This window comes from Pipra filicauda, unplaced genomic scaffold (genome assembly GCF_003945595.2).
Source record: "Pipra filicauda isolate LSUMZ 115617 unplaced genomic scaffold, ASM394559v2 scaffold56_size3634133_pilon, whole genome shotgun sequence".
In the NCBI taxonomy this organism is placed as follows: domain Eukaryota; kingdom Metazoa; phylum Chordata; class Aves; order Passeriformes; family Pipridae; genus Pipra; species Pipra filicauda.
In genome coordinates this window covers 584,182-600,566 of record NW_024104720.1, presented here as the reverse complement: position 1 = coordinate 600,566, position 16,385 = coordinate 584,182, and the positions used below count along the sequence as shown (strand labels likewise).

General features: G+C 37.3%; 1 protein-coding gene across 5 annotated transcripts in view; it reads right to left on the bottom strand.

Annotated features, from left to right (window-relative positions):
* The window catches only part of LOC113998190 (dynein heavy chain 5, axonemal-like), a 155,203-nt gene that overhangs the window by 53,384 nt on the left and 85,434 nt on the right, over nucleotides 1-16,385 (bottom strand). For all 5 annotated transcript variants that reach the window (XM_027740667.2, XM_027740693.2, XM_027740695.2 and 2 more), the window contains 5 exons: nucleotides 13,821-14,485; nucleotides 13,019-13,299; nucleotides 12,437-12,652; nucleotides 9,678-9,845; nucleotides 2,320-2,538 (listed from right to left, as the gene is read on the bottom strand). In XM_027740667.2, coding sequence (XP_027596468.2) covers nucleotides 2,320-2,538; nucleotides 9,678-9,845; nucleotides 12,437-12,652; nucleotides 13,019-13,299; nucleotides 13,821-14,485 — 1,549 coding nt within the window. The remainder of the gene's footprint in view (nucleotides 1-2,319; nucleotides 2,539-9,677; nucleotides 9,846-12,436; nucleotides 12,653-13,018; nucleotides 13,300-13,820; nucleotides 14,486-16,385) is intronic.

Below are 16,385 nucleotides of genomic sequence, written 5' to 3'. Positions count from 1 at the left end.
ATCTTTGCTAATAAGTTGGCCAAACCAGTAAGAAGTACTTTAAAGGAGGAATGAAGTGGGAGGGACAGGATGACCAACAGTCATGTGAAGAAGAGGTTGGCAAACAAAATGTGTAGGGTGGTATAAACAGTAGGGACCTTGTTATCAATAAAACGGTGCTAATGGAGGACCACCCAAAGCATATCCACATAAACAAAGAAGTGCCTATCAGACAGAACGATGGGGACAGCTTTCATACTGTTTATATGAAATTAGCACAGCTGTGCACCTCTCTGAAGTGCTTGTACATGAATTTGCACAGCATGGAGAACAAGCAATGATTCTGCATGTGGTTGCAGAGCCATGATGTCATGGGGACATGGTGGGAAGACTTCCACAACTGGGGAGCTGCAGCAGCTGCACACAGGCTTGTTAGGAAGGACAGGCTGGGAAGGTGAGGAGTTTTCTTTCACATGAGAGAGCTGTTGCAATGCATGGAGTTCTGCACCTGCGATTCAAGGACGGACAACATGCCAGTTGAGAGCTCATGGGTTAGCATCAGAGGGCAGACCAATGTGGGTGATGTGTGTGTGCCTGTTACAGACTATGTGATTAGCAAGAAGTAGATGAAGCCTTTTCCAGACGATGGGAAGAAACCTTGCATTCACAGGCCCTGGTCTACACGGTGGACTTCAGTCACCTGATATCTTCTGATAGGACAACACAGCAAGATACAAGCTATCCTGGAAGTTTTAAGGATGGCACTGAAAAAAGTTCTGAGCACAGCTAACTGAGGATGTAATGAGGGAAAGGCAGTTTGCTGAACCTCAGACTCGCAGACAAGAAAGAACCAGTCAGGGATGTAAAGTTCGGGGGCAGCCTTGGCTGAGAGAATTGAGATTGTTTAGCCTTGAAAACAGGTGGTGCAGGGGGGATTTTACCTATGTGTACAAATACCTGATGAGAGGATGTAAAGAGGAAGACTCTTTTCAGTGGTACTCTGTGAAAGGACAAGGGGCAAGGGACACAAATTGGAACACAAGAAACTCGAATTAAACACATAAAATATCCCTTTTTTACAGTGAAGTGGTCAAGAACTGGAATAGGTTGCCAATGGAAGCTGTGGAATCTTCGGAAATATTCAAAACCCAACTGAACAATGCCTTGAGCAACCTGCTCTACTTAACCTTGCTTTGAGTGGAAGGTGAGGGTGTATGTATTGCGTTCTATGATCTCCAGAGGTCCCTTCCAATCTCAATTATTCCACAATTCAGTGATTTCATGAATATTATTTTTAATACATTTAGAAAATAAAAATTAATTAATATTTTTTGCTTTTCCCTTTCTCTCCAGATTTCTGTTCCATTCCAATCTCTCAGCATGCAATCTTGGTCAGGACCTATATGTTTCAAATTTAGAAAATACACACTTAACCCAGTGTGAGTTTAGCCCAATGCTCCAAGTGTCTTATATAGTCTTTAAACTTTTTGTCTGAATTTTCAAAAGTAGAGTGGAGTAACAGCTCTTACAAGACCTCATATCTCAAGGCTTCAGAAAACCCACAATAAAGCACTGTAATTTCCTATTTTGGTGTTGCTCTTAGATTTAGAAATTCACTAAAAAATATGATAAAGCATCTAACATTTTTGACTGATATACTTTGAAGTGCAGCTATGCAAACAAATCGTGAAGTCCTAGCCTTGCAGGATGCAGTGGTTGAAGTCAAGCCTCTTATCAATTTTGACTTTGTGTGAAATCAACCAAGGAATTAACAAAGCAAATAATCAGAGAGGTAAAAAGAGTATCCTGCTTCCTCTGAAAACCTTCAGGCTGAAGCCAGAAAATCTGCATAGGAAAGGTAAATTTCAAGCTCACTGCAGAGGATAACAATCAGCCCATAATTCTGTAAAAGGCTCCAGTAGAAGTCTGAACTTCAATTATAATTCAGAAAATTAGTCAAGCTTCAAATTTGTATGCTTGTATACTCAGTGAGAAAAAGAGAGTAATCCTTCTTATAAATATTTTAGGGCAATTATTTAGGTTAAGCCTAATTCCTCTTCTTACTAAAGCTAAAAGGAATTTGGCTCCTTGGCTTTAAATCTGAACTTTATCCTAATATGAGTCATATGATATGACATAAATCTTCATACAGAAGAATTAACACAAGAAATTGTTTTACTTTGTTAGATACACTAACTTCAAGTAAAACAACCATACATATAACTAAAAAAAGTGTCATATGATATCAAGATGTCGCCATGCTTTGAATTTTTTGAGCACTGTTAATGATCATTACGAAATATTCTCAAAACTGCCCACCTGCTTTGTGTGGAAACCTACCTTTTCTCCACCTAATCCTTCAATCAGAGCTGTGGCATTGTTCATCTTCCTTCTGCACGCCTCAGCATCATCAAGCAAGGCCTGCTTTTCTTTCATAGCAGCATCATACATGGCTTGTACCTCATTCAGTTCCATTTGCTTCTCATCCAGCTGGATTTGTGCGCTATTCAGTTCCATTTGGGCAGCTGCAAGTCTTCCCTCTTGCAAGGCTAAATTTGCCTACACACGTTTAGAAATAGAGAGTAGTTAATTCTTATTATTTGGCAAGAGCAAATGACATTCATTTAATGGCACATATTGTACTGCATTGGGTACATTTAAAAATTATGCATGTTTATAATGACAGAATTTTTTTCTTTTTACTTCTGGAAGAAAAGCATAGCATCGAAGTTATTCAAGGCAACCTTAAAATGTTTCAATAATATTTCCAGAATGATCTATTGATCACACAATGACCAATGATTTTAAATCACAACACACTTGAAATAGCTGTATATTAGATACATGAGGCACCCTATGCAATGTTTTATGTAATATATTCTCAGTGCAAAAGAAAATTAGGATTGTTCTCATTGATTATAAAATAATAATAATGATAACAAAAAGCACTCTTCTCCTCTCTTTTTCCATCAATTACTTCAACAACAAATATATAACAAATGCATTTTTTGCTTCTCTGGAAAGTAAAACTCTAGAGACTTTTCTCACATCTCTATATAAATTTGCATGATGAGTTACCAGTCATTTAAATGTGGCCTCTTAACTTTTTATATTCCTAACAGCAGGGAAACAATATTCTGTGAACTCAGAATGTATTTCCATATACATGTTTGCAAAGGATTAGAGCCTGACAAAGTTCTTATGAAATTCACACTTACAGATAAAGGTTGCTTCCATTTACTCTGAATATTTTAAAAACTTCTTTAAATATCATGTATCTTATCTCTATTTTTTTTCTTCTATAAGAGTTATGAAGACGGAAACTGTAAAAACTGTTTTATTATGAATATGAAATTTGACACTCACATTGCATGACACTTAAAGAGTAACAGTACAAGGCATCTCTGGAATGACTTTTAGTGAACAGTAGAACCACGGGTTGAGTTTTCACATAAAATCTTAACTAAAAATATAGATCTAATTCTTATCAAAATATGTTAAAATCAGCAGATTCTTCTTCCTTTGCATAGGGGAAAAAAAAAAAAAGAAAAAAAAAGAGAGAGAAGCCAAGATCGGATTTTGAGATCTAGGCATAGCAAAAGAAGCAGCATTAAATCTGGTGTATTTCCAAAGATGGGTCTGTGGGCAGAGAATTAGAGAAGTGCACATGTACTAATCATGAAGTAGATTACCAATATCTATGTATATGTATGTTGTATACATGTATATTGGATACAGGCAAATCACACGTATCTGTGTGTATGTATATTAGTAATCTAAGTATAAATAGGTAGTATATGCTAGAGAACAGCACTGTCAGTACAATTTCAGTTTACTGTAGCCACCTTGTCTGTTGACAGATCCTAGAGATAAAAAGATATTTCAGAACCGAGATAAATCAGTAAAATGACTGTTCACAAAATTTCCATTATGTAAGACTGCTGAAATATTTTTACTTCACTGTTTATCAAAGAGCACATTAAAGAGCATCTCCTGTTAAATCAGTGAGTCTTGTTCAAATCCAGCTAAGCAGATTTCAGAACCACTAGTGTTATTTTTTAGTGAATCTTGGACTATCAGGAGAAGTTTAAACAGCAAAGGAGTTTTGAGGAATTGATGCACTGTTACTGTGTCCTGCACCAGGGGAGAGGTGAGAAGGGTGAGGTAAAAGAGAGAGAGACACACAGTGTACGGCTCTTTCCGGATCTTAATAGGAAAGGCCTGACAACAAATGGCTTAATAAGATAACTGCTTTAAAAAGGTTCAGGAGAAGAAAGTAAACATAGATAGTGAGTAAACTTTACATCCCTTCAAATGCTGGGCACCTAGCAGCACCAGACAGAGTTTGGAAGGTATTTCCCATGGCATCCTAAGCAGAGCAGATCCTGTCCATGGAGAGAAAACTCTCTCTTTTGGTCATTCAATCTATTATAAACTCCTCTTATTATTCTGTCTTATTAAAGCAGTTACCTCACTAAGCCATCTGCTGTCAGGCCTTTCTTAGTGAAATCCAGAAAGAGCCCTGCACTAGCCCTCTTCTATCTCCTCCCTTCCCCACAGCAGAGCATTCTCAAATTCTCTGAGAGCTAAAAATGGGAGTAAAACAATGTTATGACCTATTGTTTCAGCCCCAGATGACAAACAGTGAGGTTACACAGAGAACAAGATCCTTGGAGGGTCAGGAAGAACAATCTAGGGAGAACAGCTGGAACAACAGAGAACTTACACCTGGCTGTGTGTATTCATATTTTACCTTGACATTTATCACAGCAGGATGTGAACTTCAATGGAAAAAGATGAGCATGTGAATTCTCAATACATATGAGCAATGATGTCTTGTAAATATGAAAAGCAGCAATAAACTATCCAGAAATGTGAAAAAGATTGCTAAAATAGATTTCCCCATTCTTAAAAGCTCTTAAGAGGCTATCAGCCTTGAAGATGTAGTGACAATGAAAAAATATTCCAGACGAATACAAAGGAAAAATATATTGTATTATAAAAAAAAATAAAACCACCAAAATTATTTACTTAAGACTACAGGTTCTCTAGAAGATGACTTATAATAAGAAACTATTTTACAGACAATTTAACCAAAGTTCTTAGCCAATTTTAGGGTAACCATAACAAAGTCTGAGACATTTTAGTATTAGTTTGATTTGTAGGTTACTTAATCATATGTGATGAATAATGGTTGGTTGCACAAGAACGACAGATAACATAGCAGGATGACAAACCTAGGTGATTCCCAAAGGCAGAAAGACTACTTGTTACATATTACCCTTTGAAATCATCACTATTTGCTCTCTCCCTGTGTTGTTTTTTTTTTTTTTTTTGAAACTCGACTTTTCAAAATTATATGGGTATAAACACAGCTTTTGTATTGACATCACTGGCAGTTTGGCTGGCAGCTTCCTGTGTAGGGCTTTGCCATGAGAGCAGGAGGTAAGTTCTGCTGCCAAAGAGAATCTTCTGCAAGCAACTTCATGCAAAGATTTCCAGCCAATAGAAGGCAGGAAGGAAGTGTATTTCCCAACCACAAAGAACCACTGCACCCTTTCTAATTTTAGTGGCATTGCTGTGTGAACAAGCTTCACACCCTTTATTTCAACCCTCTGAGTCACAGAGCAAAGCAAGGACTCACAATTTGTTCCAGCTGGATCCAGTATGAAAGCCTGAATAAATGGATTTTATGTGAATGAATCATGAGGATTTGAGCCATGAGATCCACATTCTTACCTGCACTCCCAGAGAGATGGGGCTACATTAGAACATGCCTAGGCTCATGTGAAAGCACCAGATTCGGCCTTTCCTTGCCATTCGCATTTTGGGGAACCAGCCAGTGCCTCTACCTGCTCTCTGCATCAGTCTGCATGGGGCAAATATGGAGACTGCCTCTGCCAACAAGGGCCACACACTAAATAGTTAAACAGCTGTTTTTCCTTCTTTCAAGTTGTCCTCAGAGGGGACTTCATAGCAGGTGGTAAGGTGATCCTGCATCTTTTAACCTTTTCGTGTTCCACATAAAACCAGAACAAATAAACATGTAATTAGAGTCACGTTATACACTTAAATGAAACATGTCCAGGACCTTTCTCTGGCACTGAGATTAACTAGCATAAAACAGGTCACTTTAAGCTCTCCTAGTCTCTAAAACAGCATGATTGTGTGCAAACAACCTTGTGGAAATAGCCCTTGGACCAGGCTAGCTCCTGAAAGATGCCCAGAGATTGCTGAGAAAATGCTGCTTAGCCAAGACCAAATTCACACTAGGGATCATTATAACAATTTAACGGGGCAGATGATCACTTTCCAATGCCTGGAAAAATTCACTAGTACTATTTAATTTATAAGTATTGACATAGCCGTTAAGTTTCTCTGTGATTCACTGCAAACTCAATTTTGCAAAGTACTGAGCATATCAGACCCTGATCCAAGAAGGCAGTTCAATAAAAATGACTTCTCCAACAAAAAAAAGCCTCGTACCATTTAATTCTATATACACCTGCTCTCAATTGAATGCCCAGACCAACCCCAAATCACTCTGAAGAGCAGCTGCTGCTCAGTAAATTCAAGAAATGTTACTAGGAGAATCCATTAAAAAAAAAAAAAAAGTGACCAAAACTTTAGAGTTCACTACAGGTAAGGAAGATTTGGAGCTTTCTGAGCACTTCTTGAGTTTAAAGAATTTTAGCTTTTCAAGTTCATTGTTCTTACAGTCCATTGAGCACTCACTGCTACTGGACTAGGCCAGAAGGCTTCTTGCACTTGGACTCTGTCACTTTGCTCCTTAGCCTCAGGGGATGTGCTGAGTGAGCATCTTTGCCTTTGCTTCAGTCCTGTTCTGGGCACATGGCATCTGGCTGAAAGCTCTTCATGGAAATGCAATCTCTAAAATGCTCTGTCTTCGATTGCTGCAGATTTTTCCTATAGACACTCCACTGGTTTTATATCAGCTTTCTCAATATCATGATACACTTATATTCACCATTATTAAGGGAAACATTGTAAAGAGGCAAACACATAAACAGGTTTTGCAGACATTCCAAAATCAATTAATACAAAAAAAGCACCCAACCAACCAATCAACCAACCAAACAAACAAAAAAAGAAAGAAAAAAATACCTACATTTATATATGCATACATGTACACATGCAAACAGATCCCTGCAGAGTGACATTAATAAATCTTGGCCTAACTTTCTTTGATACCACTGACCATTCTTTGGAATTAAAATAACCTTTGAAAGGCACAGAGATCATGTCTCTTACCTGCTTTTCACAGTCTCTACTAGTCACTGAAAGACTTTCTGTATTTTTCTGAACTTTTCTGTTCAGTTACGTGTCCTGACTTCATTCTGTTTTGTTAGGTGATCTAATACTCTCCTTCACCCCCCAGAGTATATGTTCATTCCACAGCTATTGTGGGCCTTGAATTCAGAGTTGTATGCTTGCTTTCCTGCCCAGTGGGCATCACCTTGACAAGGACACATTTATTTAAACAGACAACTATCAAATTTCAACACTCCTTGGCTATTACCTCTTTCTCGGGTGCAAATTTCTTCTTATTGCCTGCTATGGTTTTTAGTTCAGCATGGAGACAAGTGAAAGCAGAAAACGCAATAAAGTCTCATATTTAAAACTGAGTCTGACAGGGAGAATCCTCAATATCAAACAGAATTTATAAACTGTAGACAAATTTCCCTTGATCATCATAACAGGCCTAAGGAAAACTTAATTAAAATCACAGGAGACATCTCTAAGGGAAATTATACTCCTATACACAGTATTTTAATTGGGGGCTAACAGAATCACAGCAAAAGTCAGGGCTTCTCCATTCTGCTGTTATTCTTTTCCACTCATGGACAAATAGCAGATGCTGTCTCAAAATTCTCAGGTTAATCCAGCAGGTGTTTTATTAGGTAGCAAGCTAGAGAGGCTCACCTTCGTGCTGAAGGTTTATGGGATAATCACACACACACAGTGACCACTGTATGATAAACAACTATAAAGCATTGTATTTGCAGGCAGCATTCGGTTATACTTTCTGTGTTTGACTCTAGCTAATGACCCTTGGGCTTCAGGCCACATATCTAAGGAATCTCAGTATCCATTCCTAGAAGTGAGTTAATTTTTGCACACTATATTTACTAAAATATAAGTCACTATCAATTAGATTTTACAAGTTGTCATATTTAAGGCAAACAAGGCACTGAGTCTCACCTAAGATGCAATTTAAAAATATATTGGTTCGATTTCGCAGGTGTTGAAGGGGATTTATAACCTAGAACAGCCATTAGGATAAGGCAGCTTGATTAATTCATTCAGTAAACCTGGGTGAATCACCCTGTGCCAATACTTTATGCAGTTTAATTGTACATTTACTTTCAATTATTTTCTTAGCATCACTCCACTGCTTCCTGTAATAATCTCCTGCATACTTCAAACACCTTCTCCCTCCCTCTATCATCTTCAGTTTTTAAAATATTTGTGACTGTTTCTATACCTGACAATAGGCACCACTTTTCCAGGATATGTATGTTTCGGTTTTTATCAGCTACAGTGTGACAAGAATGCAAATACTTGAACACGAAGTTAAATTTATATGTAGTCCTAAAGTCATATATATTCAAATAAAAACCACAAGAGCACTTTTTCAGCTTTCAGAGTTGTATTTGCATACAAAGCCACTATTTCCCCTAGGTCTTGCTCTCTTTTATAGCTCTCAATAGCAAGATTTCAAATTCTGTTTTCATTAGTGAACATCCCATTATTTGAAAAGGGAACAGCTACTTATATATCACAGAAATATAGCCTTCTCTATCAGTTACTTGAATAAAAAAAAATATGCTTTTAACGAATTTGAATCAGATGTGTCTAGGTATACTAAAAGATTATGCCAAGAGTTTTGAATATACCATTGATACAGTGGCTTATTCAATAAGAAACTAAACATAAGTACAGCAGAAGCATAACTGATTGAACGTATTTCTTCAGAAAAGAGCCATAAAAATCCCTGTAGAAGCAATGATTATAAATCATTATATAAATATTCAAAGCCCTTTTTTTCATTATGCTCATAAATGAAACATTTCCAAGACAATAAAGCTATCTGTAGGAACGCAGATAGCAGTAGCTGATCCCTTTTACTGTAATTCAGTGTTACAACAGAATTCTATGCCCAGTGACTACTTACTTTATTATCTATGCACTCTTGAATGTCGTAGTACGAAACTCCAAAATTTTTTTAGAGAGATGAATTCCAGCTAAATTCACTAAAGAATAGTTCTATGCCAAGAATGGTCTCTCCTCTCCCAGATTCTACCGTGACCACAGTGAGTAGGCTTCTTCCCAGGCCAGTAGGACTGAGCAGTTTTCTTGAAGCCAGAGTGCCTGGCACCAAGTCCAGAGCAGAGAGGGTATTGTTATCTCCCACTTACAGCTAGCCAGGCTCTATAAAGAACCCATTGAAAAATGACTGCGTTCACACAAGTAACAAATGTACCAGAGGGGAGCTGTGTAAGAGGAAAAAGTTGGCTGGACATACTTAAGCTGTGTATCCTTGACTTCGTAACCAGGTGTGAAGAAACAGGAATCTCTTGTAACTCATGATCTTTTTTAGCCAAAATAATACTACCTTTTTTCCACTCAACTGTATTTATCCCTCAAAAAAAAATAAAATGAGCAACAAGAAATACCTTAAGAGGAAGAACTTCTTTATTAATACCATAGAAGTAAGCCATTGCTTGTGTCCATGAGCAAAGACCTGCTACATTTCCACACACTTTTTTAGCAGTCTCAAGATTATAATCCTCCATATCCAAATAAGGCTCTAAAAGCTCCACAGTTTCTCCTGTAATTGAGTCCTAGTCAATGGAAAGGAAAAATTATTTTTTCAAATGGATTTTACAATTAGGTCTGCTTCACAGAAACATTTTTATTTTTAAAGTCATAAGGCTATCAGCTTACAGAATAAATTAACAGAATGACACTGTTGTCTTTCACTCTTATAAAGGACAGATTAGTAGTTTTCTGTGAACTTGTGAAAATAAGTACCACTTCCATTGCAACATTTAATTAAGTTGCCATTTAATATCTCTATTTGACCGATAAGATTTACAGACATTACTTGTACCCATAGTTCCATGACAATTTAAGGTGATCTAAGTTACTGTTGCTACAACACTGTACCTTCTTTCCCTTCCCTCTCAACCAGATGTTCTTGCCCCATCTTTAATACCAATCACCAATGCTCAGTGACCTAGTCTGGAAGCTACCATAATAGTATATCATAATACCATAATGACAGAAACGTAAGTCAGCGAACTACTGATTAATTTATTTCTAGTCTAGTTCCAGGAACAAGCTCACCATGGCATCAGACAGGCACTGATGTGAACACAGCTAAGGGAGTCAAACGTAGCTTTGGGAAGGAAAAGGGTGAAACTGCAAGGCACTGACTTCACTGACGCTAATCCTTTTCCTTAACCTTAAAAGAGATTTCTTTCAGCTGTTATTCTAATATCAGCTTTTATCCCCCTTTCACAATCTGTTGAGAACATGAAAAGCCAGATCTTTGATGATGGTGGTTACTTTGTAATTATGTGTCAGAAGAAAATGGAATTCATCTTCTTCAGCAATGTAGAGAGTAGAAGAGCTTATACAGGGTAACAATGGTTGCTTAACAATAGAGGTGTTAAGAATCTTCCTTTTTTTTTTTTGGCAATGTATTAATGCCTTTCTTTTAATGCATCTGAAAATCAACCACCATTCATACTGTCAAGCAATTTACCCTTTTCCTGTTTTCTGCATAGTAGAAAGGGCTGCCTTGTCTGATCTCTAGCTACTCTACTAACAAAGACATTCACTATATCCTTCCCAAGATCAGCCATGGTGACATTTTCGCTATGATCATTTACTAAAATGTATAATGGTGCTGGACAAACATTTTGCCTTTTTTTGCCTCCTATTCAAAATTATGAGCTAGCAAGCTGGCAAAGGTGGAGGAAAGACCAATCAGCAATGGCCTAAATTTCTGTTCAAAAGCTTGGAAAATGTCACACTTTTCCTTCTAAGTAATGAATTTTAAACCCAAAGAACTACTTCATCCACTAATTTTCATTGCCTAAAAAATTATGAAATAACAAAAATCTCACAAACAAGTACGCAGCGTCGTCTACTCAGGACTCCAAACATAATGAGCTTTCTTGTCATATATACTCAGAAAAGAGAAATGACACAGAAGGACAGGATGACAAGTACCGCATCAGGGATAGAAGTAGTCTAGTATTCTACACCACGTTCATCATCATCACTTCCTGCAAGAACTTGGTCCCACAGAATTTGTTCTGACTCCTCTGAGTAAAGTTAAATGTGTTGCAAACTACCAGTAGGAATACATACACTATTAATAAGTCCCAAAACTGGAAGCCTCATTAGAGAGAAGCTTGAGTAAGGAGTGCATAATTAGTCTCTGCTATCTTTAAACTCATTTCCTCTTTCTGTTTAGTGAAAATAGCACTTTGAAAAGTGACTAGATTGACAGGTCCAGGAAGAAAACTGTCTACAGAGGCAGTGCAAGTTTCCACATGGTGCCTCAAAAATATGGCTCCCTGAGAGAATTGGCTCTTGGGGATAGTGAGAATGATCTTTACAATAAGAACACTACAGCAGCTTAAAAAAAGGATCAGCAAAATGCACAGCTGAAATAGATTTTTAAAAAAATCAGTGTACAAATGAAAGAGTATGTTCTGCAACATTGCACAAAACCCAGGTTTTGCTGAAACCTGGTCCAGCTACCTGTGACATTCTTTTTTTTTTTTCTTACAGAGAAATTTTCCTTGTCTCACAGTTCAGTGAATCTTTCTATAAAAAAGGACAAGGTTATGTCCTGGCAGAAATAAAAATCTGTGTTTGCTTTTATTTTTCTTACAGTTGATATTAAGTTTCTCAGATCATTCTTCATTTTGCTACTTTTCAAGTGAAAGAACCCCAAAAGTTCCCAAATATGCCAGTATTTTTCCTGACAGGATGCTCACTTTCTTCTGTAATTCCTGTTACCTCCCTGCCAAAGAGGAGACAGAGTTCTAGAGTGTCTTATAGGCAAACAGGCCTGGTAATGCTGGAGAGGGTGAGCCATTTGAAAAATCAAGAGTGGTCCCTTCCGAGGCAAATTCTTACTTAGAAGCAGGAATTGACTGAATAAATATAACACAAAGGTTCTCAAGATTTGGTCTATTGCTTGGGATACTTCTGTCTGCAATCAAAACTGTGTGGCCCGGGAGAAAATTGTTGAAATAACAAACCACGAAAATGAACAGGAATGGAGTTGCAGAGATATCTATAACTATAAGTACATGAAAGTCTCATCTGTTTCAAACTACCTTCACATGAAGGCACTTTCATGTGAACTCTGAAGATAGTTATAGGAGCAGTAGTGCCCCTATTAACTTCTTACCTTCTGAAAAGTAAGCAACATGTTAAGAAATCCTGAATTATTCATTAGCTTCTGAGCCTCAGTCCATGATGGCTTTATACCTGGGCGTTCTTTATCTAGTGTTACTGTATCTATTTTTCTTTGGAATAAAAGTAGTACACAATCCATAATCCGCATTATCAAGTGAGGAGGTTTACCCAGTTTGCGAACAGTTGCAATGTCAGAAGGTTTTATTGTCTGAAAAATCATAGAAGAAAACAGTTCATTTATTTAAGCATTAACTCAATTGCAAAGAATGATGTTTTTCTTGGAGGACTCTCTATGTAATGCAATTATTGCAGGTTTGCGGGTCACTCAGACACACTTCCACAGAAAGTCCTTAAAGATAGTACCACTCAATAACTGCTTTATAACCCAACAGTAGAGTACTGTCCATCTTACCTCTTCACCTCTTCAGTTTTCAGGGTGTTTTTCTACACGGTTTTACAGGCCAGTGCTAGTTCTTTCAATCTTTTTTTTTCCCCAAAGTCAGAAGCATGAGCCATGTTATTACAAATAATAATCATTAACCACACGCATGTTCAGAATATACTTGATTCTGACCTGCAGGGCTGCCTCGGCTTCTTCCAGTGCAGGTCTTGCAGCTTCAAGCTTCTCTTCTGCTGCTGCTTTATCAATGGCAATGTCATCCACAATAGCCTGAGCCTTGTCTTTTACTTTTTGCACCTGCATTTTCACTTTTTCGGCAGCATGGGCTTTCATAGTTACTTCTAATAAAACTTCATCAGCTTTTTTTGAAGCTACAGCCAAATCTTTCTCCTTCATAGCCAACTCTTCAGAGAGCTGATTTACTGAAACCTCAGCTTCCATCAGTTTTGCAAGACCTGTGGTGGACAAATTCCATTTTAGCAACAGGAAGACTTATTGAGAGATAAACAGTGAAGCAGTGGGGATATTCAAAACAAGTCACTCAGATTTCTGTTTAGAAACACCAGTGAGTGGTCTCATTTGTTGAACACCAAAATTAAGCAGGGGTAATATTTTATTTTTCTTTTCTTCAAAAGATTCTTCAGAGAGAGTGAATATGAGTATTTACTTACCTTCTCTCAGATTTACTTTTAGCTTATGCTTAAATGTGAAAACTAGGATCTCAGTAGTTCCTTCACATGCATACATGCAGGTATTTCAACTGCTAACTAATAATCTGAACATTCATAAAGTTCACTGAAACAAGACCTCTGCATATTTTGTAATCACACACAACACAGCTGAAAACATATGAGTCTGCTTCCAAATGAAAGCGAGCTCACAGTTTAAGTCCGCATTTTTAGGTTCTTTTATTCAGATTCTTCTCACCCTTTTAAAAACAAAGAAAGAAACAAAAATCAAATTGATTTTACAGTACCTGTTCTCATGCGTTCAGACAAGCATCCAACACTGGCAAACCTTTCTTTGTAAATAGCCTTGTAGCCTCCAATGAAGGACAGGTACGATTTTGGTGTCACAAATGTTCGTCGCCTATATCGTTCAAAATATTCAACACACTTTTCAGCAACAATATCTTGAATTGTTCCCATGGTGTTAACAACACTCTGTTTCACTTCCTCTGTACACTCAATATGGTAGGAAGCTAAAAAATGCTGCGCAACTGCCACAAGAGCATCTTTAGGCCAGCGCTGGAACCAGTCCATGGTACAGCCTGAAATCAGACCTGGAAATTTGAGTGCACGAGTTCTGAATTTTTCCCCAACAGGAGAAAAACAAAGAACCACATGCAGGTTATTCCGAACTCGAGTAAGAAAGTAATTATAAAGATTTTCACCAGTGGGACTATGCCTTGGGTATTCCTTCTTCATTGCTGGTATCAGGTCTTGTGTGATTTCACCTATTTCATCTCGTGCAAAAAGATTTGAGACTTCACCTGAAGCCAAAACATTGTTCATGTACTCAAGAAAAGATTCGTCTCTGACTTCGTTGTCTGTGAATATAAAGACAACACCCTTTCCTTTCTGCCCAGCAGTACGGTACAAGATTTTCAGATCATCCAAAAGGTTGTTGGTGGCATATGTTCTGGAATAGAAAATTATTAAAGAAGGAGAGAACAAGAATTACAGACCATTTTAGGAGATATCTATCATCTGGAATAGCTTCCTTAAGGCAAGGAAAAAAAAAAATAGAAAAAAATTAATACCATATCTCCTGGTTACGTTTTTTAGGTTTTTTTCTTAAACAATTCCCAAAGTGAATGCTCAGTAACGTAAATCATGAGAAAGGAGGTGAAATCAACAAAATAATGCGCTGGAAAAAATGATGGTGAGAGCAACACTATGTTTAAGGTAATTATAATGTTGCTTTGCATTCCCACGTTTGCAGATGTAAATTCTTTATTGGAAATGTAGGTTAATACAGCTGGATGAAATTGTCAAGTAGGTTTTGATACGTGTAACCATTACGTAAATATAGCTGGATTATCTTTTAAAGATATTGAGAGCAAGTTAAAGGAAATCATTAAGAGACAAGAGAAAACTGAGGGGTTTATTGTGTTTTTTACTGTATTTATGGTTTAACTAAAACCAAGCCCAGGAAATGGTATTTGAACATTATCACTTGGGCTGATCAACTCTACTGAAAATGGAGACCATGATTGGTTCTGTCATTATGCCTCTTATGGCTGGTACACACAGGTAAGATTCAGATGAAGTCCACACAAATTCAACCACGGATTTCAGATTGTGCAATAAAAAATGAAGCAAAGTAAGGTTAATAAAATGGCAGCCTTTGTCCTTAGCTAATTAAAGCTGAAATTAGGAACCTCTTTGCTTTGAAACCAGTCTCTTATTGCCAAGAATCTCTGCAAAGTCCTTAGTAATTCTTGCAATATATGCATGACCCATTCTTCACTATTTGACAGCCTCTTTTTTTTATATTCAACATGCCATACAGAAAATGTCCCAGTTCTCTTCCAGCTCCATCTTACCTCTGCTCTATAGATATCCTTAATGCAAGCACTGCAGGCTTGTAAAACAGTCTTGCTCTTCGGTTTGCATATGTCAGCTACAGTTTTTACAGTAATTTGTGGTATTCTAGTAAGAAGATAAGAATTTCTCTACCAAGTCAGAACAGCAGTCTATCTAATTCAATAATCTTAACATCAGCAATGTGAAATGATACTTAGAGAGAAAACATAAGCCAGCATCCACTTTTCACTGCTCATTCCGTTCTTCCCCTCTCCATATTCATTGCCATTGTATGAAGAATACTGAAAAGTATGTCCATCTTGTCTTCTCACTGTCCAATTAAATCTGCTGATATTGTGTTCACAGCCTCCTGTGGCAAGTTACAAAAGCTGACCATCTGCTTGTTAAATATACACTTTCAGCTACCTGCTTTTAGGTTGCCTCCAGTTAGCTTCAGCAAATGAACCTTTCCTAAGTGACTGAAATATATATTTGCCTTATTAACGCATTTTGAATCTTGCAAGTCTAGAGACTCTCTTCTGCGACTCTTCATTATTTTATTTCCCTCCTTATTTTGTTCCCTTTGTTCCTTCCTTCTGCTTCTGGGACACAGGAAGAGATTGTGATACATCTTTCTTTCTCTTTCCTTTCACCAGAAACCTCATATAATTATTCACAGACCTGATACACGTCTCTAAGGAATATTTCTCAGCATGTTAAATAGTTTGCAAAGTGAAATACACTCTGCTGGTCCTTATTGCTTACCACATTAAACCCTATGTCAAAAGAGAAGCAGAAGGAAGACAGTAGTTGCTCCCCATCCCTTCAAATTTCTATTAATTACTAAATTTCAGCACTACAAAATATAAAGACATTGATAGCAGTTGTAATAACACAGTCTGGCTACATAAGGATCTATAGAAAAAATTACTATTTCCCCTGGCCCATCAGCATTTGCCTATTATGCAGTATATACCAGAATATTATTCCATGTTATTTCTAGTGCAAAATTA